This window comes from Schistocerca piceifrons, chromosome 6 (genome assembly GCF_021461385.2).
Source record: "Schistocerca piceifrons isolate TAMUIC-IGC-003096 chromosome 6, iqSchPice1.1, whole genome shotgun sequence".
Taxonomy (NCBI): Eukaryota; Metazoa; Arthropoda; class Insecta; order Orthoptera; family Acrididae; genus Schistocerca; species Schistocerca piceifrons.
In genome coordinates this window covers 425,629,935-425,656,935 of record NC_060143.1, presented here as the reverse complement: position 1 = coordinate 425,656,935, position 27,001 = coordinate 425,629,935, and the positions used below count along the sequence as shown (strand labels likewise).

The 27,001-nt window shown below is 40.5% G+C and overlaps 1 protein-coding gene across 1 annotated transcript in view; it reads right to left on the bottom strand.

Annotated features, from left to right (window-relative positions):
• LOC124803361 (neural-cadherin-like) overlaps positions 1-27,001 on the bottom strand; it is a 333,705-nt gene that overhangs the window by 294,869 nt on the left and 11,835 nt on the right. The window contains 1 exon segment of the mRNA XM_047264547.1: positions 3,423-3,538. Coding sequence (XP_047120503.1) covers positions 3,423-3,538 — 116 coding nt within the window.

The window sequence follows — 27,001 nt, the reverse complement described above, 5'->3', positions numbered from 1 at the left end:
AACGTGGGCTTTCCATAACGGTTTACTATCTACCTGAACACCCAGAAATTTGAACTGTTCAGTTTCACTAATCATATGCCCATTCTGTGAAATTAAAACGTCGGGTGTTGTTGAATTGTGTGTTAGAAACCGTAAAAACTGAGTCTTCCTGTGATTTAGCGTTAGTTTATTTTCTACAAGCCATGAACTTAGGTCATGAACTGCACTATTTGAAACTGGGCCAATGTTGCACGCAACATCCTTTACTACCAAGCTAGTGTCGTCAGCAAACAGAAATATTTTAGAGTTACGTGTAACACTAAAGGTCATATCATTTATATAAATAAGGAACAGGAGTGGCCCCATCACTGATCCCTGGGGCATCCCCCACTTGACTCGACCCCACTCAGACCCCACATCACAGCAATTCTCAACATTGTGAATAATGACCTTTTGCTTCCTGTTGCTAAGGTAAGATGTGAGCCAGTTGTGAGCTACTCCCCGTATTCCATAATGGTCCAACTTCTGGAGAAATATTTTGTGATCAACACAATTAAACGCCTTAATTAAATCAAAAATACGCCTAGCGTTCTATATCTTTGCTTAACCCATCCAGTACCTCACAGAGAAAAGAGAATATAGCATTTTCAGTTGTTAAACGACTTCTAAAGCCGAACTGTACATTTCATAGCAAATGGTGTGACATAAAATGATCAATTATCCTTACATACACAGCCTTTTCAATAACTTTAGCAAACACTGATGGCATAGAAATAGGTCTAAAACTGTCTACATTATCCTTTTGTCCCTTTTTATAAGCCTGCTTTACTACTGAGTACGTTAATCGTTCAGGAAACTGACCATTCCTAAAGGAAAAATTACAAATATGACTAAATACAGGGCTAACATGTGCAGCACAGTACTTTAATATTCTGCTAGGCACTCCATCATATCCATGATAGTCCTTAGTCTTAAGTGATTTAATTATTGACTCAATCTCCCCCTTGTCTGTATCACAGAGGAGTATTTCAGACATCAATCTCAGAAAGGCATTTTCCAAGAAAGTTATATGATTCCCTGTAGGAACTAAATTCTTATTAAATTCACCAGCAATGCTCAGAAAATGATTGTTAAACACTGAACATATATCTGATTTATTACTAACAGAAATATTTTTACTGCGAACTGTCTTTATATCGTCTACCTTGTGCTGCTGACCAGACACGTCCTTCATAACTGACCATATGATTTTAATTTTACCCTGCGGGTTGGATATTCTATTTGCATACCATAAACTCTTTGCCTTACTAATAACATTTTTAAAAACCTTGCAGTACTGTTTGTAATGGGCTACTGTTGCTCTACCATAAGGCACCGCCTTATCGTAGCACTGTCCGTGTGGGCGGGAGAGTTTGTGTGCTCCAAGGAAGCTGAGAGCTATATCGGCGGTAGCGTAGCTACTGGCAGGTCCAACCTAGCCGGGCAGGTCTCAGCAGGGGAGCCAGACAAAGTGTGTCTCACAACGACCCGTCTTATATCCTATATCCTATATATCCCATTCCCTACCCTCTCCTCAGTTACCATTCCTTTTCTTTCTCGAATTACCTTAACACACCACTGCCTTGTGGTTGGTCTCGGGAGGGATGAAGGCTAAGGGAGAAAACCCTGAAAGAAAATCTAGAGTGGGGCCCCAAAGGCGGTTGGAAGGCGCACTACGTCCCCTTCCGGCAGCTCCTGCAACCGAAGTGATACCTGCCTCGGGCATGGATCTGTGTGATGTCCTTAGATTAGACAGGTTTAGGTAGTTCTAAGTATAGGGGACTGATGACCTCAGATGTTAAAAAGTCCCATAGTGCTTGAGCCATTTGAACAATTTTTTTGAAACAATTTTTTTTATCGCTTTCATTTTTAAGCCGATGAAGAAAATGTGATATTCAGTTTTCGTAGTTGCTTTATTAAATCACGAGCTAATGAGTCAGTGAGACAATTGGTACTGATTATTATCAATAACTTTTTTTTACAGACTGGTGAAACAGTTCTGACAAGGGAAACTCTCCATTGCACCCCCTTCAGGTTTAGTGGTACAATGGCCCAGTGGATAGCCCGACAAAAACCGAACACAGGTCAAGCGTGAAAACAGGAAGGAGTTGTACTAAACTGTAAAAAAAGAAGTAAAATAGAAACAATGAACGGTTCGAGCTTAAGATGTGGAACATCGAGCGAACTGGAAGAACTACGATGTTGTGGTTTTGTGGTCACGTTGTTGGACTGCATAGCTCGATATCCGTGTTCAAAGTCATTCCGTTTTGAAAGTTTTGACCCTTGAATTCCTTTGTTGCGACAAAGTTCACACCCGTTTGTTTATTGTTTTCATTTCTGTGAGATGTCCATGCAGCGTATCACCTCCTCTCACCATTAAACACATCTTCTGTCTTCAGCGTCCACAACAGAACTTGTATATCATATTTTGCACCGGCTATATCATAATTAAGAATTTCAGACCAAAAAATGATATGGTGTTTTTATTTTTCCCAGTATTCATTTGTAGATTTAACAAATTAAAAATATTGTCATTTTAAAGCAGCTTACAATCTCTAACATTTACATTTTCCCAACAATTATTCTCTCTCATTCAAAAATAGACCAATTTTGTAATTTGTGTCATATATAGGTCACTTTACCCTTGTTAAGGAAGTCGAAATTGCCATGGGGGGTTGGAATTCGATAGTAGGAAAAGGAAAGGGAGGAAAAATAATAAGAGAACGTGCCTTGGAAAAAGGAATGAAAGGGGAAGCCACCTGGAAGAATTTAGAACAGAACATGATTTAACTTGAAATACAATGTTCAGTTTTACATGTCTTATGACGATGAAATTTGTCAGGAGTCTATTCTTAAACAAATGAAATGTGAACGATAAACAGTTCAGACAAGGAGAGAACAGGAGCTTTGTAAATGTGGCGCTTCAGATCAATGCTGAAGAATAGACAGGAAGCTCGAATAAAGAATGAAGAGGTAGTGAATCGATTTGGGGAAAAGATAAACTGATGACACAACATGATTAAATGAGGGAATCGGTTGACGGGACACGTCCCGGGGGTCGAGGTGTATCCAGTTTTGCAATGGAGGCCACAATTTGTTGAGGCGGAGCAAGACTTGAATACATTAAGCATGTTCAAATACATGAAGGACGCAGTAGGTAATGCAGAGATGAAGAGGCCTACACACCCATAGCTTCTGGTGATGCTCAAGCCAGTCTTCGAGCTGAAAACCGTAGCAACAAAACAATTACAACAACGATGCATCTATTTTCTATTTCTTCTCTTTTAGCTATTATTTGAAAGTCCTATTTTTCCTTATTTTGTTTTTGGCACCAGGGGCCCCCAGCCTAGTCACGAATCTGATTGAACAGGCTGCTGTGATGTACAGAAGGGTGCAGTACTCACCACCGTGCGAACTTCGTAGTCTAGCTGAGCAGCCACTCGCACCTGTCCGGTGTCGCCATCTATCGAGAAGGTGCCATCCTCGTTGCCTGCCTCGATTTCGTAGCGCACAGCAGGATCTGTAAAAAGACGTTATCATTAAATGTTACAAAATAAAGGTTTCTTAAAATATAAATTTCCCCAAATTAAATGTATTAGGCTGGCGCATAAGTGCGTAGTATTTCTGTTTCGCAAGTTAGTAATTCGCTTGCTGTGGGTTTATTTATTGACTGTCATTTTTTATTTGTAGCTCACTGTTGCTATCTGAGTTCGCATATTATAATTTTGTCATTTGGAGATAGTGATTGGAGCTGTGGGCGCTAGAACATGGGTGCCATGTGGAGAAATCGGAACATTTCCGACGTATTCTTCTGTTTGACTTCAATAGAGGGGTGACACTAAAAGAGGCAACAAGAAACATTTTTGCCTTTTATGGGGATAATGCCGTTGGACAGTGCACGGCAAGAAAATTGTTTCCTCGTCTTAAGGAGGATCATTATGACAATGACTCTCCAGGTTCAGGAAGACATTTTAACGCATTAACCCACAATGATCCACGTCATTGTACTCGAATGCAGCGTTTGCATGCGATCGGGAAAGTTAAAAATCGGGTGTATGGGTACCGCATCTCTAAGCCGAATCACAAAATCAGTGGGTGGCCGTATGTGCTTCTCCTCTTGCTCGTCATCAACTGCCTCGTGAATAACACCTACTACTCCTATCCCGACTTGTTACTGGTGACGAGAAATGGTGTCTTTAAGCTAACATAAGCTAAAGAAAGAAACGGTTGTGTCCAGACAACCATTCCCGGTACATAGACCTGCGCGCTCGACAAAAAAAAATAAAAAATAAAAAAAAGGTTCAAATGGCTCTGAGCACCATGGGACTTAACATCTGTGGTCATCAGTCCCCTAGAACTTAGAACTACCTAAACCTAAGGACATCACACACATCCATGCCCGAGGCAGGATTCGAACCTGCGACAGTAGCGGTCACGCGGTTCCAGACTGAAGTGCCTAGAACCGCACGGCCACACCGTCCGGCTGCTCCACAAAAGGTAATGTGACGTATCTCGTGGAACAACCGCGGTGTGGAATACGACGAATTGGTCCCCGAGGTGTGACTATCACTGCTCACATATATAGTAAACAACTGTGACGTCTTGAAGACGCAATCCAAGAGCAACGACCGGGAAAACTGCTTCAGGTGATGCTACTCTACAATAACGCCCGCCCACACTCTGCTATACTGAAAAAGTTTCTAGGAAGGAATTGGGTCGGGAAGTCATTCCGCACCCACCTTATTCAGTTGATCTTGCACCCTTTTCCGCTCTCGATTGAACAACGTTGAGGAACTTCCTTTTCGGAAGCAAATCCTCTCTGAACGTGGCTCGACTAATTCTTCGCTTCAAAGCCAAGCGATTTCTTAGTTGCGGAATCGAAAAGTTACCCAAGCATTGGTACACTGTTGTAAGTAGTGGAGGAGAATATATTACTAATGACTAAACTCTCTGTTACGTGTATCCGTTGCGTTCATTAAATTAATGGATGAACACTACGAACTTATGCATCAACCTAACAAATCTCATAAGGAGTGTTCCAACGGAAAGGTACGAAACGTCGTAACAACCAAATCGATTGAAATTTGTCTATGTCGCTTTGGGGTAAGGCACTGACGAATCTAGTCAATGGAAGCATGCGTCATCACTACCCAATAAAAATCCCAAGCTGTCCTCAGCAGGCCAGGTGGTGCCCTCCGTTGTTTTCGGCGCCCGAGGTCCGAAACTCTTCGAATCTCTCGGGTACGGAAAAATCATTCACAGTGAGACACAACATAGCCTACGCAAGTCCATCAGGAGCAAACGGTCTGGGCTGCTCACGGAGGAAGTTAGTTTGTACCACGATGACGCGCGTCCACACGCCTCCAAATTCACACGAAGAGTGTAAGCATCCTCTCTACAGCCCGCATATGTCGCCCTGCGACTTCCATGTGTTTCATCCGCTTTTTTTAGGAACACAGCCACAGGAGTTCTGGGAATATGGAATCCTTCTGTTCGTAAAACAGTGGGATAGTTGTGTTCAGGCCTCTGGTGATCGAATAAAGACTTCGTTTATATCGACAGTTTTGTTTCTTACCTTTTTTTGATTGCTCCTCATGTATAGCCGATACACGATGTCCTTGTACAAGGTATACAATTGACATTACTAGTATCGTAAATTTCTAATTTTTTTGTTGGCCTTATGTCCAGTTGCAGATACGGATCGCTGAAACTGCCTATGAGCTAGCCGAGAGAAATTTACCTTGTTTTTAGCGTCAGTCGGTAAACATGGGACTCTTATAGGATCGATTTTTTTGGCCGTCCACCTGTTTACCTGCCTGCCTGTCTGTCTGCCCATCTGTTAAGAAGCCTTTTTCGCAGAAATGGGTAGATGTATCTAGCTGAAATTCGTGTCACACACTAAGAAGAAATTTCCCTTGATGGTGTAAAATATTTAGGCTTCTAAGCCAATGCAGTCAAAAATTACGTCCATTTAGGTCACCTATTTTGATACTTGCAAACTCACTCATCAAAATCTGTAAGATACTACCCTTTGACCTGGAATCTTGAAATTTAGCAAGAACCAAGGTTTCACAGTACGAGCAAATAAAAAAATCCTAAAATTGTTAATTTGTAATTCTATAACACGAAAAAAATACTTTGTTCGTTTGTTATCCGACTGTCTGCCTGTCCATTTGTTGATACCCATTTTTCTCAGGCACAGATGGACGAATATCTCGGCGGTATCGATATCGATTATAGGTAAAAATTGTTGATATTCTCGTTTCCCGGGATAGACGAGCTATCGATGTACATAATTAACTTTGTACGGGACCGTCGGTGCGCGAGTGGTCCTCGCAGTTCCCCACATTTTTTGGTTTCAACGAAAGAAGAATCCTACACGCAGGAAAGTTTATTGCATGTACGCCTTTGTAAATCAAAAGGTACAGTTGTTATTGTTTGATAATCACAGTACGGTCAGGTGAAGCGAACAGATGCAAGCAGCAGTCGCCAAACACTTTGAGATGCTGCTCCGTCGTTACTGGCCTCTTTATCGACGGGACGTTAACCTTTGATCTTCCTTCATTTCTGTCTTCTGAAATGCTTTTGTCTGATGAACCAGGACTGCATGATTCAGGTTATACTAACTCGCAAAACAATGTATGTTGGAAATCTGAAAATTCTCGTGAGTTAGGGCAAGGTTGGACTAAAGAATCATTTCAACTGTTTTGGGCAGCAATGGGATAGTAAATATTTTATTACGCATGTGAAGTTGTAGTGTTGAATAGATCGTAGTTATAAGTTTTGCACCATAAAGATACATTTCTCCAAGACCTACTCTTCATCATTGTAAATAGCAAGATTTAAAATGTTGAAACAACGAAAAAATTTGTGGGGCTATTTGGATCGTAAAAGAGGCTAGATGAATAATTGTCAACTGCCATACAATTATACAAAATATAGAAGATTGCACTCTCTAACTGTTCCAGTAATTGTCAAATGCCTTTCCCACCCAGAATTGGTTGCGACGAGAACAGCCACACAAATTTCCTGAAATCACACCTTGCATTTATCACCCCGATACATCCGCTTTTCATCATAGATCTAGGGTCGTAATATCTAATTTTGCAGAAACCACAAGATACATTTTATTTCCCAGACTCAGCATCAGTTGATGATGAAGACGAATCCTCCTCTCGATTTGAAGATTGCTATTTAACATCTGGCGCATTTCTGCAACCCTTCATCTGCTTTCTTTGGGAGTTTTCAAAATGTAAATGTCTTTTCCCTCTTTTAAGATTGAGATGAACTGGAAACGTCACACGGCAAGCTGAAGTTTTCCCTCTCCTCGTGCCGTAGGTTTTTTTTGTTTGGAGTCGGCAGACCAGAAGAGAATGAGGATGATGTTGCTGAACTCTGAGATTCCTAATTTCCTGGATGACTAGAAGAAGGTGCAGGGCCTGGGTTTATTTCTGATTCTGTGGTACAGAGCGTGAAGAATCATTCAGGAATGTGGATGAAGTAATGTGGGTGATGGTTTTGTGTCTGAATTGAAGGTGAAAATTTCCGCGCTGTCAGATCCCTTCGCATCATTTCCTACATTAGCACCATGTCTCCGGCGACGTCCAAAATTTAAGAAAAATCAAATTTCGTGATAGAGGCTGATTGACTATTGTATATAATTAGGCTACATAAATACGTTATTAAAGAATACATAATACCTATTATAGGTCAACATGAGAGTACTGGGCGGGTAATTCATTACGGAAAGCGAGATGAAAACATAATAGTCATGGGGTTGGCTCTGAGCACTATGGGACTTAACATCTGTGGTCATCAGTCCCCTAGAACTTAGAACTACTTAAACCTAACTAACCTAAGGACATCACACACATCCACGCCCGAGGCAGGATTCGAAACTGCGACCGTAGCGGTCACGCGGTTCCAGACTGAAGCGCCTAGAACCGCACGGCCACACCGGCCGGCTATAGTCATGGGGAACTTGGAGTGCGATTGTAGGGCAAGAAAGGGTTACGGGAGAATACGCACATCGTACTAGGAATGAGAGAGGAGAAAGGCTATTTGAGTCCTGCGATAAATTTCAGCTAGTAAATGCAAATACTCTATTCAAGAATCGCAAAAGGCTAGCAGATACGGGACTATTTCAGTTAGATTACATCATGGTCAGGCGGAGATAGACTCAGATCACAATTTAGTGGTGATGAAGAGTAGGCTGAAGTTAAAAAGACTAGTCAGGAAGAATCAATGCGCCAGGAAGTGGGATATCGAAGTATTAATGAATGAAGAGATTCTCTTCAAGTTCTCTGAGACTATAGATACTGCGATAAGAAATAGCTTAGTGAGCAGTTCAGTTGGAGACGCATGGACATCTCTCAAAAGAGAAATCACGGAATTTTGAAAGAAAAGCATAGGTACAAAGAAGGTAACTGCAAAGAAACCATAGGAAAAAGAAGACATACTTTAGTTGATCGATGAAAAATATTCAGGGAAAGTCAGGAGCACAAAAATACAAATCACTCAAGAATTTAATAAATACGAAGTGCAAGGAATCTAAGGCGAACAGACAGCTGAAAAAATGTCATTCTTCGATTTACTCTCAATCCATATTCTGTACTCATTAGACAGTTCGTTCCATACACAGATCCTGTAATTCTTCTTCGCTGTCACTGAGGATAACAACGTCGTCAGCGGGCCTTATTTATATCCTTTCACCTTGAATATTAAGTCGAGTCTTGAACCTTTCTTTTATTTCCATCAGTGCTTCCTCGATGTATAGATTGGATAGTAGGTGTGAAAGACTACATCCGTGTCTCACACCCTTTTTAATCCGAACACCTCGTTCTTGGTCCTCCGCTCTTATTATTCCCTCTTGGCTCTTGTACATTTGTGTATTCTGATTCGAATAGTGGATCCTCTGTCTCTCTTATTTTGATTCCTGTTTCTTCTTCTATCACATCAGACAAATCTTCCCCCTTCATAGAGGCCATCAATGTGCTCTTTCCATCTGTCCTCACTCCTCTGCACTTAACAATGGAGTTGCCATTTCACTATTAATGTTGCCACCTTCGCTTATAATTTCACGGAAGGTTGTATTGAATTTCCTATATGTTCAGACTGTCCTTCCGACAATAATTTCTTTTTCGATTTCTTCACGTTTTTCACGTGCCAATTTCGCCTTAGCTTCCCTGCACTTTCTATTTATTTCATCCCTAAGTGTCTTACATTTCTGAGCTCCTGTATTTCTGTATTCCTGAATGTTATTGTACTTCCTTCTTTCAATCAGCTGACGCATTTTCCCGTTACCCATGGTTTCTTCGCAGCTACTTTGTTGTACCTATGTTTTTCTTTCCATCTTCTGTGATTGCCCTTTTTAGAGATGTCCATTCCTCTTCAACTAAAGAGCCTATGAACGATTCCTTGTAATAGTGTCTATAGCCTTAGTATTTCCGTATCCCACTTGTTTGCTCATTGATTCTCCCTGACTCGTCTCTTAAACTTTGACCTACTCTTCATCATTATTAAATTGTGATCTGAGTCTATATCTGCTTATGGGCACACATTACAATCCAATAACTGATTTCGGAATCTCTGACTGATCATGATGTAGTCCAACTAAAATCTTCGCGAATGTCCCGGCCTTTTCCAGGTACACCTCCTCCTCTTGTGGTTATTGAGTATTCGCTATTACTAACTGAAATCATTTGCAGAACTCAATTAGTCTTTCTCCTCTCTCATTCCTAATACCAAGCCCATATTCTCCTGTAACTACTTTTCTTATTCCTTCCCCTACAACTGCATTCCGATCCATAATGAGTATTAGATTACGTCTATGATGGCGTTACGACGCGGTTTCATGATAGGATACTTGAGGGACCGACGTCGATTGTTCCGTGAGTTCACGTGCCCCTATTAATGCAGCCGTGTTCCGTGAGAAACAAACAGCATCTCAGAATCAATCTTTCCGTCACACGCCGACTGGAATAGCCAGCAGCTGTAGTAACGTCGAGCATAGGTCAGTCTATACGTTATCGTTTACGTTATCGTTATTTTGTAGGGGTTTATCTAAGAGTTAGTGGGCAGTTCTGTGAACAGATGTTACTAACACACCGGTCTGAAGAAGTGAATGGTGAAACGATTTTCTTTGCACTTCTTTCCAATGCTGCTCGTAACTCTGAGTTGAGCTGAACCCTACACCTCACCTGCTACATTCAAAGAACAGGCCGGCGATGCCTACAGCCGTCAGCTCTATTGAAATTTTACTCATCCTTGGGTATTTTGACTGCTTCACCGACTGTCCGTCTATAAATGTTACTTTCCGTGGCAACCACTATATTTTCGTATAATCCATAACCTGGTCACATGTTTCTCGGTGCACAGATACCGCTGATTTTACATTTAGTATTTAACTTACGAGGTACATCCGGAAAGTAAGTTCGATCGCGTCCACAGATGGATACGAATGAGCATGCTTAGGAGTACAGAGGCGGTATGTGGGAATAGCGCAGTGCAGTTTTCAATCTTGTGACGGCAGTGGTAACAGCACAGTGCTAGAATAAAATGGCAGATCTGATATTGTCTCCCGTCAACAGCGAAGTTCGTTTTGCCGGCCGAAGTGGCCGTGCGGTTAAAGGCGCTGCAGTCTGGAACCGCAAGACCGCTACGGTCGCAGGTTCGAATCCTGCCTCGGGCATGGATGTTTGTGATGTCCTTAGGTTAGTTAGGTTTAACTAGTTCTAAGTTCTAGGGGACTAATGACCTCAGCAGTCGAGTCCCATAGTACTCAGAGCCATTTCAACCATTTTTTATTGAAGTTCGTTTTGTTATTCGATTTTTGCACGCTCGGAAGAAACCTTCAGCAGAGACTCATCAACAGTCGCGCCACGTATATGGACACATTATGAACGACAGGATCACCAGACGAAGGTGCAGGCCACTCGTTGAAGGACGAACCAATATTTACGAAGAAGACTAGTGATCGATCGTCCCTCGTGACACCACAACTGATGGAAAGTGTATGGAGAGCAATTTTGCGGAACGCTCTCGTCAGTTCCCCTAGATGTGTCGCTCGCTGTTGCACGAATTTGTCTCCCGGTGGTTTGGTTTTCATGAAGTATGTGCATGGTGGGCGCCAAGGCAACTGACAGATGAACGCAGCACTGACATCCCTACAGCAGTACGCAGAGAAAGGCGACAAGTTTCTCGCTCATTTTGTAACTGTCGGTGAAACGTGAGTGTTTCACGCCACATCATAAACAAAACAAAAGTTCATGCATTGGCAGCAGAGTGGTTAACCTATGAAGACCAAATTCAAGCAGACAGTCTCTGTGAAAATAAGCGAGGAGAGACCATAAATGGTGATCGGTATTGTAAGACATTGAAAACTCTGAGGAGGGCGATCCAGAACAAGAGACGTAAGACGTCGACAAGAGACATTACGATTGTGCACGACAATGCAAGACCCCATGCTGCCAACTCCACACGAAATGTATAAAATCAATCTGGGTGGGAGATCTTCGATCATCCACTCTACAGCCCGGACTTCGTCCCAAGTGACTTTCATCTCTTCCATCTCAAGAAGTGTTTTCTGGCAGGAAAACGTTTCCCTAACGACGCTGGCGTACAGACTGAAGTGACTTCATGGCTGCGGACGTTGATGGCAGACTGGTATGACATGGGCATACAGGTGACCGTGAACCGTTACGATAAATGTCTCACCAATGGTGGTGACTACGTTGAGAAGTAGCCAGTGTATCTATGTAAATATTCCAATAAATTTGTCTTAGTGACGTTTTTGTTTTCTTTACCAGTCATCGTAACTTACTTTCTGGATGTAGCTCCTATGTGGCATTACTGCTTTTGAATACATTCTTTTGTTCACCTTCCAGTTTCACGATATACACATTGCCACAACCATGTCACTTCATATGCTGTCACAGTGTGAAGGTGGTTAGACGCTATTGTTATAGGTCAGAAGAAGTCTTTTGTCTTGTGTCGATTGAGAAATGTAGATGTTATTCCAGCCTTCAGAAGGATTCTGTGTATGCAATCGGTAACTGTAGTCACAAAAGGTAAATGTGCGGGAGGTTCCTTGCTTTTCTTGTTTGCATAACTATTATTATTACCGCTTCGGATGAAGCCCTGTTAATGGAAAAATTAGCATATCTCTTGGTCATCAATATTTTACTAAAGAGATCTAGCTGTAACCGCAAGCTCTTACTGTCATCGATGCGAAGCGGCGCCTAATACACTCGCGGATTTTCCACGATTTTAAGGAGCTCGGTGTGTATGCACAACGTTATTACTGTTGTATTTAATATGGGTGTGCTAACTGCCAGTAAGTGGCCACTGACGCCAGTAATCACAAGCAGGAAAATGATTTAATTAATCAGTAACGTAAAATTATTTGAAATAATGTCAGCGTTGTATAAGAAAAATAAATAGTGCAATGAACGTTCGGCTATAGCTATGTAAGTTACGGAAATAAGACTGGAAACCAGGCTTTCTGTTCTACACTGAGTGCATAATAAACTCTAATAACCATTTTATTTCCTGAGATATTTAGTTGTATAACGTATGAGAAAGAAATTAATTTCAGGAGCGATATTGGAGCGCTGGGATATACACACCAAGTTTAAAAACAATTTTTGCGTATCTATATTGTAGTGTCACCGTGATTTATGACGAGGAGGATTAGTATTACTGGAGTTAATTATTTGATAGATCATTTGCGAGCGGCAGAGGTTTTGAGATAGGATTTCATTTCAAAGCTTTTGTATGGATCAGAGATTTACGTGACCTGTTTCGGATACATTTGGTCTGTTTCGGGAGGAAGTAAATACGGAGCCTTTGTAACCCGCTTATTCATTTGTTCTCGTCACATCGCTCATTTTTTTTTTTTTTTTTGCTCGACCTCACGTATTTCATGTGTTGAGATTACAGCAAAATTGGGCTTGTCTGTTGGAAGCTTAGCACAATACAGCAATCGTCCGCCAGAATTTATAGCTCTTCCATGTGAATGTGAAGTGCGATTTTTATTAATATCTTCATAATGGGACGCTGAAAGAATTATACCCTATTCGGTTGTGAGTCTTTCGCTCTGTAATTTACATCAGTACCGTAGATAGCAGTATGATGATAGCGAACTGACTTGTTCAGTCTCAACCAGTACAAGTGACTAAAAAATAAAATTTATACGAAGTTTAAATGCGAACATTTTAGGTGTTACTTGATCGTGATCGTTACAAATATCAACTAAAGCTGTACATTACTGCAACCAGTCACACTATAATTTCCAGTATGCATTTCGAGTGATTTTACTTCCACCATTAGATGGATTTATATTTAACAAAGCAGGATGGCTTTATGTATGACTTTTGGGTGAACCGTGTGAAACATATCTTGTAAAAGCCGTGTCATTTTTCATTTAAAAAAATTCTTACTATGAAATAATTAATCCTTACGAGAACTAAGTTACAAAATTTATATATAACATCAAATACTAGAAAATGAATGTTGGCTGTAATGCAAAGACAATGACTACGAGAAATATTAAAGAAAAATTGTGAACCTCGGTAAATTTTTTTGTAAATCAAAAGTTTGGAAGCGAGCCCTTCCTCTTCTCGTAACTCACTTCAGATGTTCCCTACGAACCTACAGGAGGTACGTGCGATTGGGCTCTGTAATTCATCTCATTTATTGAATAATAATTGTCGTACTAACAATAAATGTGTTAGCATTCATTGTAGAAACCTTTTAGCAAATAAGATATTAATTTTGTTATGTGAGTTTTTTGTTGCAAATGAATGTGTCTGGAATTGCGCACTTATTATCGCGTAGTGTCGTTCAAATACTACGTTCTTAAAAAGTCGAAATAGTATATTCTTTTCTACGAAGTCCGAACTAATATTTACTATCGCTTTTCACCTGAAATTCACTTTAACGTTTTCAGGGTAATAATGCTTGCAAACAATGAAGTAGAATAGCCACCAGAGCCTGATGCATCAAGAGTTATGGCCTACAAAATGTACAGTGAAAATGATACGATGTTAATTGATAACTTATTGGCATGTTTTATAATACTGACCGCATCATCGCATCTTTCCCGAGACAAATCTTTATTCATGTATTGCATACTTTCTGGTCGATTTAATTATTTTTTTTCCTCGCTTTATTGTATACTAGGAAGGAAGGATACGTTTCAAGTGGCACCGTATGACAGCTGAAGAAAACCCCTCTTAGTCGCAAGGTCGAAGTTATGTGGTTGTTTAGACTGGTAGGTGAAGAGTCATATCCTTGCAGTCATAAAAGGATTTCGCTGACAAATTTTAGAAAAAAACGTGCTTCTTCGAAATTTTTTTGGCGAGTGCAACTTCAGAGACACACAGAAGTCATGTTGTAATTTCGTGAACAATTTAGTTTGCGGAGTTTGAAGATACAACCATTTTCCCCTTACAGGAGGATTTTCGTTGTTTTCTGATAAGTTGTTCCATCACAGTAATCTCAACTGTAAGTCGCTGTGGTGGGGAATACCGTCGTAGGTATCACGAAAGAGAAAATACGGATGTAAAGCATTAAGTTTTATTGGTTACATCACATATCTTTTCTACTGGATAATCTGCACATATGTCAGTTACGAATAAGACCGTTTCAAGGGCCAAGCTGCACAAGCAGTCGTTTGGGGAGCCGCACTGGGAGGATCGTCAAATTCAGTTTTACAATGAGCTGACAAGGGTTACCTCCAAATATCGTGTCGGAATTCCTTTTGCACGCTATAGTGCAGCAGCTCGGCCTGGCATGGGCTCAACAAGTCCTTGAAAGTCCCCTGCAAATATATTCGGCCCTGCTGCCCTTATAGCCGTCCATAATAGCGAAAGTGTTGTCGGTTTAGGATTTTGTACACAAACTGACCTCTCGATTATGTCTCATAAATGATCGATAGGAGTCATGTCGAGCAATCTGGGTGGACAAATAATACGCTTGAATTGCCCAGAATCTTTTTTGAACCAAATGCACACAACTGTGGCCTGGTAACATGCCGCAATATCATCCACAAATATTCCATCGTTGTTAGGTAACATGAAGTCTGTGAATAGCTGCAAATGGTCTCCAGCAATATGATCATAACTACTGACAGCCAATGATTAGCTCAGTAGGACCAGAGGACCCAGTGCATCCCATGTAAACACAGCCCAAACCATAATGGAGCCAAGATTGCACGGTGCCTTGTTGAGAATATGGGTCCGTGACTTCGTGGGGTCTGCGCTACACTCGAGCCCTACCACCTGCTCTTACCAATTGAAATCGGGTATTATCTTACTAGACCACGGTTTTCCCGTCGTCTATGATCCAACCGTTATGGCCACGAGCCCAGGAGAGGCTCTGCAGGCCATGTCATGCTGCTAGCAAAGGCACTCTGAAAGGTGGCTACACTGAGCCACAGCGCCAGAGATTGCGCCAAAGAGTATTATTCAGCCGCCTCCACTGGCAGTGCTGGTCGAGAACTCGTAGTAGGGTGTGCTTGCTGAGATGTCGTAGTGAAAAGTGCTTGTGGAGATGTTGTAGTAGTGAGTGCTTGTTCATGTTTTATGCAGTTGTTTGATGGGCTAAACAGCAGATGTTGTTCTAATGGAGATATTGTAATGATTAGAGTGCTTTTCATCAATATATATGAAGGTAACAAAACTCGCTTTTTTTTTCATTGTTTCAGTGTCTTAAATAATGCGTCATTACAGGTTCAGTCAACAAAGCATTTGGCTCGTGTTCTTGTATTAGAGTGTAATTCTGGTTTTCTTGCGCAATTATAGTATTTCTATTTTTTAATTACTTCAGTATAAATGATATTTAAAATTTCTGGTCTTATTGAAGAAGAGCCGTGCCAGATGTGTACATTGAATTACACTCCCACACACAGAACAATTACACTTGTGTTTTGGTTTCGTAGGTTTTATAGTTGCTGGGGACTTAATTAATTAATTGTGTTAACGGAAATTTTCTTTCATTCTTGTTGTTATTCTATGCAGTCAGATTGCGTACTAAAACTAGTCAGGGCCACCCGTTTACGACATTTCGTAATCGGACAGACAGTTATTAAAATTAAAAATATTTGCATTCAAAAAATTAATTAAGCCCCCATGCATGTGGCGACCCTGCCAGGATCATCCATTGGAATTCTTCTGATTGTATAAATACAGTAGTAGACAGTAGTATTGTTGTAGTGATTTGTAGTTTAGTAATTGTAGTCTATATTGCATGTGTAGATTTGGTAATTGTCATTCTTCTAATGGTATTTTGCAAAATTTAATTTTTGATGTCTTGTATACGTGTTTGACAATTTTGTGCAATTATGAAGATTTCAATTGTTCATTAATCGTGTTTGAGGGAAACCTTTCGTGTGAATGGTATTGTTGGAGATAAAGAGTCATTGCGTGTAATTTTCGTACGGTGATGTGTTTTGTACATTTTGTAAATGATTACGTGATCGATGAAAAAGGCAAAAATGATGAATAGTTAGAATAACGAAATTATTGACATGGTGAACTCGCCAACACAGGAGAACAGGATGATGAATAATAAAGTGGAAAACAATTTAATAAGTCGGGAAAATAGTCCAGAAACAGTTCAAAATTTTTCACAATCAAAAAATTTTCAGAATACGAGGTTAACGACAGAAGATATGGAGCAGTTGATGAGTGCAATATTAAATTTGGGATCTGAATTTAAAACAATGGCAACACGGTTAGAAACCAAGATGAAAGCAATGGCAACACGGTTAGGCTCACAAATAGGAACAATTAAAGCCGAGATGGAAACAGTGGAAACACAGTTAGGCTCACGAACAGGGACATGTTTCAAAAACATGAAAGATGAATCAAAGAAAGAAATTAGAGAAGAAGTACAACCAATTTTGAATGCTCACAATAATAGTTTAATTTCAACAGAAATCAGACAAGAGGAACAGGACAGAGAACAGGAAGAAAAAGATCGCGTGATAGTACAAAAATTTTCAGAATTAAATTTACAACGTGCACACAATAAGGAAGAAATAATTGAAAGAATCGAGGAATCCGTACCAAATGACAGAATAAATAACTTAACGCAACAGTGTGAACAGTTAACTACTAAATGTGACAATACTGAAACCCGAGTCGCGACACTTACGGAAGACATAAATAAACAGGAAGAACAATTAGGTGACTTATCGGAAAGAGTTGAGGAAATTTCAGATAAATTGACAAGTCTTAGTTTAAATGGGGACAGAGATTCAGGTGATACAGCACCATTGCCATTTGCAGAAACCGAAGAGTACCAGAACATAAATAAGCATGTTGAAAATCAGGGAAAATTTAATGAACGCATTAAAAGGGAAGTTGAGGCATTCCGAAAGCAAGTCAAACAAATCGAAGGCGAAATTGTAGGAAAAGACATAAAAAGAAATTTGGAATCACAGATAGCAGAGGGGTTTGAAGAAAATAATTTGTTTCATTTACGGGATGCAACAAGAGAGCGCCAGGCGCGTGAACTTGACAATAATCAACATTGGGACTGGGACAGATGCGGTAGGTCTTTGTCGCCACGAGGCGAAAACTTTGACTATAAACACTTTTTGACTGTTCGGAAATTTAAGATCTTCCGCAATTCTAAGGATGACATACATCCATGTGCATCGTTAGATCAATTTATGTACGCACTTCCACGAAACTGGCCACTAAGTCACAAACTAGAAATTATGTGCGGCTATTAAAGTCCTCAGGGGATTCACTACACTAAGTGAATATGTGCCGTAGTATGCATAGGGCCCCGAGCTGTAGTGGTGCTATTTCCCTTTTAGTTTTCTGCACCGCTGCCTACTCTTTTACTATTCTTTGCATCTGTCAAAACAACTCTTCGACTATCAATCTATCTAGACAGTAGATAAACAATAACCAGATATGACTATTTTACCCAAAAGTGATTTCGGAAATTACCGTTTGGACTTACTATATTTTCTGCAGCATTCATTCATAGTTTAAACGAAATCTTACCCGTTTATCTTCGTGACAATATTACTTCATGTGTTGACGATATTCTTATTGCTAAACATTCTTGGAGTGAGCACAACAAAATTTTGGATTCATTATTACGTATTTTTGCAAGAGTTGGCATTACAGTGAACTTGGAAAAATCTGAATTAGGTCGTTCTCAGGTGAAATTTCTCGGTCACATTATTTCTACAGAAGGTATTCTTCCTGATCCAGAAAAACTAGACGCTATTCGTAATTATGCTGTTCCTACCACAAAACGTGATGTTTGTAGTTTCCTTGGTGTCTGTAATTTTCTTAGACGCTTTGTTAGATTGGACAATTTGGCCACACCTCGTTTATGTGAACTGTCTGAAAAGAATTATAATTGGTGTTGGGATGAGAAAGCTCAGTCAGAATTTGAACAACTTCGTGATGCTTTAGTTGATGCTCCACTTCTTTCACATCCGGATTTATCTAAAGATTTTTGTTTGGCGATGGACTCATCATACAAAGGCTAGGTGCACATTTAATTCAAGAGATAGAAGAAAACGGCATTGTTGTGCAGAAAGCTATTGCCGATCAGTTCTTGCCAAATGCAAATTATGTCAAAAGGCTAAGCCGCCAACTATTTCTCACAGAGCACCATTGTTTCCTATCATTCCAGCAAAATTAAAGGACATGGCTGCAGTCGATTTGTTCGGTCCAGTGGTTCGTTCTACTAATGGTTTTGCGTACATTTTCGTAGCAGTGGAATTGACATCAAAATATGTGTGTTTTACACCTTTACGCAAAGCAACAGCTCGTTCAGTATCTAACGCTTTCATCAAACATTCCTTAAAGAAGTGGGTCATGTTGATAAGGTTATATCAGATAATGGATCACAGTTTCGTTCTAAAATTTGGCTTTGTACTCTAAGGCATCATAAGATTAAACTAATTTTGTTTTCACTTTTTCACCCTCAATCTAACGCTTTAGAGAGGTGTATGAAGGAAATCAATAAATTGTGTCGTCTTTATTGTCATCAGAATCACAGAACATGGGATCAGTATCTTCATATTTTTCAAAACATTCTGGATGAACTTCCTAATGACTCAACTTCTTTACCGCCTATACTGATATTAAAAAACGAAGCACCGACAAATCGCATTTCTGAAATCGCTCCTTTTCCACGTACATGGAAACTGCGGCATTCTGAAGTTGTCAACGTGGCTATACGAAATATTGCATCTGCGGTTGCTAGAAGAGAGAAATCAGCTAAACATCCTGGTCGTTTAAAAATCTTGTCAGTTGGTCAGAAGGTGTTAATTAAGTCTCACCATTTGTCTCACAAAGGAAAGGGCTTGTGTCGCAAATTTTTATTGCTTTATAACGGTCCATATAGAGTTCGCAAAATTATTCATAATAACACTGTCGAAGTAGAAACTCTTAAATCTCGACGCTCTAAGGGAATACATCATATATCGAACGTAAAAATTTTTGTGGAATGACATACTTATGAGAAACTAACAGCTAGATGTAAACATGCAGAGAATACAAGGATACCGCGCTGTGTTTTGGCGGCGGCACATACTCAAAGCAACAGTCAAGTCTGCGCGCCGCACAAGGCAGTCATTGATCGCAAACAATTACTTCCTACATCACGCGATTACAGCTGATCGAGCGCTCAGTGCGAATGCACTGACAGCCGTAAACAAATACACAGTCTAATTTCTCTGATTAAATTCAGTATAAAGCTGGAGTGACTTGATGAATTATGCTATTAACGTTCAGTATTTTTCAGGATACGGTTGTATGAAATATTTGAGAACTTCAGGTAAATTCTGTGCGTGTCCGACGTTAAGGCGACTTGCTATGGAGAAAATTTCAGGAAGAATGTAATTCTGAAGAAAAAAGTAATAAACTAAAAAGGGTAACTATTAATTGAGTTTATTTTTCAGGTAACATATTTCCACTTTGGTACGTACTTTAGACGTAATTTGCTGCTCGCGATTACGTGATTCATACTTTGTGCTAGATCTCATGTTCTATGAATTTACTTGTGAAGCGACGTGCTTGCGTACATTAACTGATATTGACAATGATTGATTAATGAACAGTGTTGTTATTTGTATATATTATGCTTTTTCACTGACGTCATATTCTTTTTATTATGTGCCTGCTGTGCTTATTTATTTGAATTGTAATTGTCACATGATTAATTGTGCTGATATGGTTATGTATGTAGGTTATACTTTGTGATTTATCTGCTTGCGCCTTCATGTTTACTTATTCAGATTACATATGAACATTTATTTGCTTATGCTGATATGATGCTAATGACCTGTTTATTATGTAAGATATATGTTTGCTGCTGTGGGTATGGATTGCATATTTATACATTTCTGTTTGTTGTCATAACTACTCTTTAATTTGGTATATAGAAATGCTGATATACTGTCTACAAACATAGAGTTAATTATAGATTGTTTGCTTGGCAGAGCCTCGTTGTAGGAATTGTGCTGCATCCACTTGTTGACATTCTGTTCTCTACTGGTATATTTACTCGCAATTGCATGTTTTGCTTACGCTCAGTGCCTTATATTTTTAAGATAAGAAAATGAACTGCTATAATTCGACGAACGACATTAGTACAAGAAACGTCATAGAAGTCACATGAGCTGGAGGTTTTATGGAATCTGTATAAATTTGTGCTAATAGAAAGGAAGCTAATGACATGACATACCAACACTAGGTTTAGACCATTGACAGTTATTACACTGCATTCTTCGTGAGCAATTGAAATAGGAAGTGACACTTGACACAAAATACTCCACATGTTTGCTTCTGCCATGATTCTTGAAGTGATGTACACACTGTGAAATATTATGATCATTCACACTCTGTAATCGTACTTAATTACTGAGAGTTATTCGAACTAAAGTCTGTTAGAGGTCATGTATGCATTTCCTTTAATGATGTACAAGCTAACCAAAATGTATTTTATGATTCGTAATGAGTAGGAGATATGGGTCAGGTGGACTACACAGAGGTTGTGTGTTGACATTGTGTCTACGGATTGTATGGGATGATGAACTGAAGTTTGCACTAGAATTTTATCTGTACTTGTTCGAGGAGACTGACTAGAGGAAAGAGTTGTTATGTAAGGTAAATGATGTTGGTAATAAGGTTTATATGTATCGACATACTGAAAAGGTATTATTGAGGTATTGAGATTATGTGAAGTTGATGATTATTGGAGTTTTAGTGGACAAGAGGTAAGGTAAATGATATTGATGATAAGATTTATTTGTATCGACGTAAGAGGTGTTATTGAAGTATTAAGATTATGTGATGCTGATGATTATTGGAGTTTTGATGGATAAGAGGCAAAGTAAGTGAGGAGCATATTTTTCTTTTTTTTTTGTTGGTTTATATGGAACAAGGAGGATGAAGATAGCAGACTAGAAGACTAAAGTGGAAGGAAGATTGTCTACACACACTTTGTTAAATCAATAAGCAATATATACTTTTTTTTTGAGAGAGGAAGCATTTGCGTATCTTGGCTCACTGACAGTTGTTCAGCAACTGTACATTTTGATCTGGCTTGGCAAACATTGGTCTTGACATGATGACTATGACGTTGACTAACTATTATTGACTGTTATACATTGCTGCCACTACAACTTGATACACATGATGAACATCAAAGTTTGACAGAATTGCATTTACACAGTTAACACTATTCAATTACACAGTAGTACTTAATGTGGATGAAAGATAAGTGAGTGTGTTTTGTGTGTTTTCCTTTCTTAATCCCAAATAATTAGTCCCAACCTACCTCCTAAATATTATTTTACTTGTTTTTTGTGGCTTGCACTGACACCCATAAATATTACAGGTTTACTGATATTTGTGCATTTGTAATAGTTAATATGACAATTATCTGATATCGTTTGTGTGTTTATTATAATTTGTATGTTTAGTGTAAGAGCATTGAGAATAATTTTGTAAAAGCAATTGTGTGTGCATTCAAACTATTGTTCATGCCTGAACTGTCTGATTAGTGATGGTGAATATTATGGACTGTTACCTGCACTTCTTCAACATAATGGGTGCCACTTAGAAATGTTTAATTTCTGCTGATGAACTGTGCGATTAGTGATAGTGAATATTATGGACTGTTACTTGCACTTTTTCTACATGATTGGTGCCACTAGGACATATTTAATTTCTGCTTATAAACTCTGATGAACAGTGTGATTAGTGATAGTGAGTATTATGGACTGCTGTCTGCACCTGTTCAACATTGCTGGGTGCCACTGATGGACTGCTTCTACTGAAATGATGTCACTTGTTGGTGTCTGCACCTGTTCAACATTGCTGGGTGCCACTGATGGATTGCGTGTACTGAAATGATGTCACTTGTTGCTGTCTGCACCTGTTCAACATCGCTGGGTGCCACTGATGGACTGCTTCTACTGAGATAATGTCACTTGTTACTGTCTGCACCTGTTCAACATTGCTGGGTGCCATAGATGGAACTGCTTCTACTGAAATGTTGTCACTTGTTGCTGTCTGCACCTGTTCAACATTGCTGGGTGCAACTGAGGGAACTGCTTCTATTGAAATAATGTCACTTGTTGGTGTCTGCACCTGCTCAACATTACTGGGTGCGACTGATGGAACTGATTCTACTGAAATAATATCACTTGTTGGTGTCTGCACCTGTTCAACATTGCTGGGTGTCACTAATGGAACTGCTTCTACTGACATAATGTCACTTGTTGGTGTCAGCACCTGTTCAACATTGCTGGGTGCAACTGATGGAATTGCTTCTATTGAAATGATGTCACTTGTCAGTGTCTGCACCTACTCAACATTGCTGGGTGCCACTGTTGGAACTGTTTCTACTGAAATGATGTTACTTCTTGCTGTTTGCACCTGTTGACCATTGCTGGGTGCTACTGCTGGAATTATCAACTACTTGTTTTTTTTTGAATAATTAAAAGCAATTTATGTGAACATTTGTATAAACTGATTTTTTGTGTATTGAGTAAACTATTATGTAAAGTCATATGTATGAAAGAATTTGTATTGCTTGCTGTATTTTATATATTAGGTTATTGAAAGGTCAGTGCAAAGCCAAAATTTTATCTAATTATGTTATGTTTACGTATTAATATTATCTTTTATTTTCGTCTGTATTTTTGTGGACGAATTTGGTGGTATTTTCACCACCAATGCTGGCAAAAATACCATCAAATTCTGGCCCGTGGAGGAAGGGCATATGAAAGGTGGCTACACTGAGCCACAGCGCCAGAGATTGCGCCAAAGAGTATTATTCAGCCGCCTCCACTGGCAGTGCTGGTCGAGAACTCGTAGTAGGGTGTGCTTGCTGAGATGTCGTAGTGAAAAGTGCTTGTGGAGATGTTGTTTGATGGGCTAGACAGCAGATGTTGTTCTAATGGAGATATTGTAATGATTAGAGTGCTTTTCATCAATATATATGAAGGTAACAAAACTCGCTTTTTTTTCATTGTTTCAGTGTCTTAAATAATGCGTCATTACAGGTTCAGTCAACAAAGCATTGGGCTCGTGTTCTTGTAATAGAGTGTAATTCTGGTTTTCTTGCGCAATTATGGTATTTCTATTTTTTAATTAGTTCAGTATAAATGATATTTAAAATTTCTGGTCTTATTGAAGAAGAGCCGTGCCAGATGTGTACGTTGAATCACACTCCCACACACAGAACAATTACACTTGTGTTTTGGTTTCGTAGGTTTTATAGTTGCTGGGGACTTAATTAATTAATTGTGTTAACGGAAATTTTCTTTCATTCTTGTTGTTATTCTATGCAGTCAGATTGCGTACTAAAACTAGTCAGGGCCAACCGTTTACGACACTTCGTAATCGGACAGACAGTTATTAAAATTAAAAATATTTGCATTCAAAAAATTAATTAAGCCCCCATGCAACTCGCTTCGGTCGCTTGCTGCCATAACCCATTAACGCCACTTTTCGCTGCACTGTTCTAACAGATACGTCCTTCGCACGTCTCACATTGATTTCTGCGGTTATTTCACACAGTGTTGCTCGGTTGTTAGCACTGACAATTCCTTGCAAACGCCGCTGCTCTTGGTCGTTAGGTGAAGGACGTCGACCACGGCGTTGTCCGTGGTGAGAAGTAATACCTGAGATCTGGTATTCTCGGCACACTCTTGACACGGCGAATCTCGGAATAATGAATTCCCTAACGATTTCCGAAATAGAGTGTCCCATGCGTAAAGCTACAATTACCATTCCTTGTTCAGAGTCTGTTAATTTCCATCGTGAGTCCAAATGACAGCTCCGCCAATGCTCTGTCATTTCAGAGCACGTGTACGCGACATTACCATCGTCTGTGTATGTGTACATCGCTATCCCAAGACTTTCCTCACCTCAGTACATTTGCTGTAAAATGGTCTGTGCGGTTATTAGGTGCGCAAAAGAATCACACACAGCACCACGTGCGATACTGATCTGGCCACCAGATACTAAAGACCTGCTATACTATGGATGCAATTAATAATGAAATGTTTTAAATTTGACAAATGAATAGCGAAGTATATTTAATTCAAAGTATGTGGGCACATGAAAGATTTCTTTAAGTGAGACAACTGTCCTATCCTTAAATAACCACACTTAAACGGGATCTACTTCTCAAGAAGCATTACATCAAATGTGTTTCTGTCCACCTAATAAAATTACAGGACTAATGGAAAATGTGAAAGATGATCTTGGTTTACGAAAACAAGGAAATTATAATATACCTTAGCAATACGGCATATTGTACATTGGCCAGACAACTAGGATAGTGGACATGTGCCATGATCATCAGAAGCAAGCCTGGCTGCGCCAGTCAGCTATATCAGTGATTTTCGGGTACTGTTTAGAATTTAACTGTACAATGATCTACGGAAAAACGAGAGTTCTGGCGCAAACCCCAGATACTGGGACATTGTTATAAAGGGAGTCAACATAAAGCTGGAGGAAAAACCTCATAATCTTAACACTGCGTGCCAACTCAGCAAGGCTTGAGATGCTGCTCTGGGATTACTAAAAAAGAAACGGATGCAGCAGCAGAACTCAAGAAAAATAACTGAGAACATGAATGCTGGGAACGAAGCCCAAACAGAGCACCATATCTAGCAGAGGCGATCGCTGTCTGGCGCACCGGACCGTCTCAGTGTGATTCTAGTGGGAACGAACTGCAGACAGAGCGTCTCGTAGCGACCATGGAGCAGAAAGGTAATATGTATAAATACTGAAGCCGTTGAAGGAAGAAAGAAGACACTTTGATGTGCTCCACTGCGGTGGGCCACACGTCGCCAGGTGGCGCTGCTGCAGAGCTTTTGCTGGCCAAACAGGGAATGGCAATCGCGCCTCCAGAGCAGAACAGAGGTGCACCAGCAATAGCCCTCTCTACCCCGCGTCCGCCCATCCCATAGCCCTGCGATATTGTGGTGAGGAGGGGGAGGGGGGCAGGCCGACCGCGTGCGGTCAGTCGCTCCAGTCCGCACAGAAGAACAAAGCGCCGCAGTGGTAAAGGCGGACTAACAATGGAGCAGCAGCACGCCGACGTCGGCGCCGCTCTAGGAAGGCACAGACCCGCTTCCGAACGGCGCTCCACGCCGAAATGGAAGCAGCCTTACTCAGGGAAATCCATAACGGGCGACCACAGACGGCGACTGTTGGACTAGTGAGACGCCTACCAGCGCCCCGACATACGCGACGGTGGCCTCCCATGCGGAGAGCCAAAACCAGGAGAAGAAACTCAAGAAGAGACTAGTGACCAAGCGATGCAGGTGACGGAGAAGAAAAACTGGTAACGACCAACTGAGAAATCCAGAGGGTCGAATTCATCTTCCGGGGATACGCCGTCAACGAGGAGTTGATGGAGGTAGCGCTGGAGGGGTATCCACCGGACAAATACGAAATAAACTGGCTGCAATACCTATAAATGCAAAATCAGGTAGATGAGAAGGAAAGTGTTACTCCATACAACTCTGGGCAGCCCAAAAGGAGCTACCAGAGAAGACTACGCCCACGCCAGGGCAACGTCACCAACAGTTCTGGCCAGGCTTTTTGGAGGTTTCCCCGTGGCTGTAAGTCGAATGACGGAACTGCCCCTTACTACTCCTTCTGCAGTCTCAATTGGGAGACCTTTGTGTGTATTGTATTGTATGTTCACCGGGGACCTAGAAACGACGGAGAGGCTCCTGTCCCCACCGCAGCCGCAGTGTTCCACAACCCCACGACGACTACCGCAGTCCACTTCAACCCTCCGCCGCCCCACACCGAACCCGGTGTTATAGTGCGGTTCGGGCCCCAGTGGACCCCCCAGGGAACGTCTCACACCACACGAGTGTAACCCCTATGTTTGCGTGGTAGAGTAATGGTGGTGTACGCGTACGTGGAGAACTTGTTTGCGCAGCAATCGCCGTCATAGTGTCACTGAGGCGGAATAAGGGTAATCAGCCCGCATTCGCCGAGGCAGATGGAAAACCGCCTAAAAACCATCCACAGGGAGACCTTAGTTAAATTCCCCTCCCTTCTTTTTAATTCCATAGTATCACCTGCAACCAAATAAAGATACAGAGCAGAACAAACTAATGACAACCGTTGTCGGCAAAAGGCACTTCCCTGCAAGTTCTAGAACGGCCAGCACTCCCCCATAAGAGGAGGGAATGGAACGTGCTTAAAAAAGACAACGTGTGACGTCGAAATATTGTGCGTGAACGACACTGATGTCAAACAAAATATCCGACACTTCAAGCTGTGAACACATCGTCGGGAAAAAGTGAAGAATCACGTCATTGTCTTTGTTTTGCCTACATACATTACGTTCACATCATTAATGCATACCGTCACATTTGTTTAATTATGTTTTCCATTCTCAAATCACCAATTATACATTGATATTACAAAGTTTCAATTTTTTGCTTAAGGCAGGCTGTTAGAAGAAA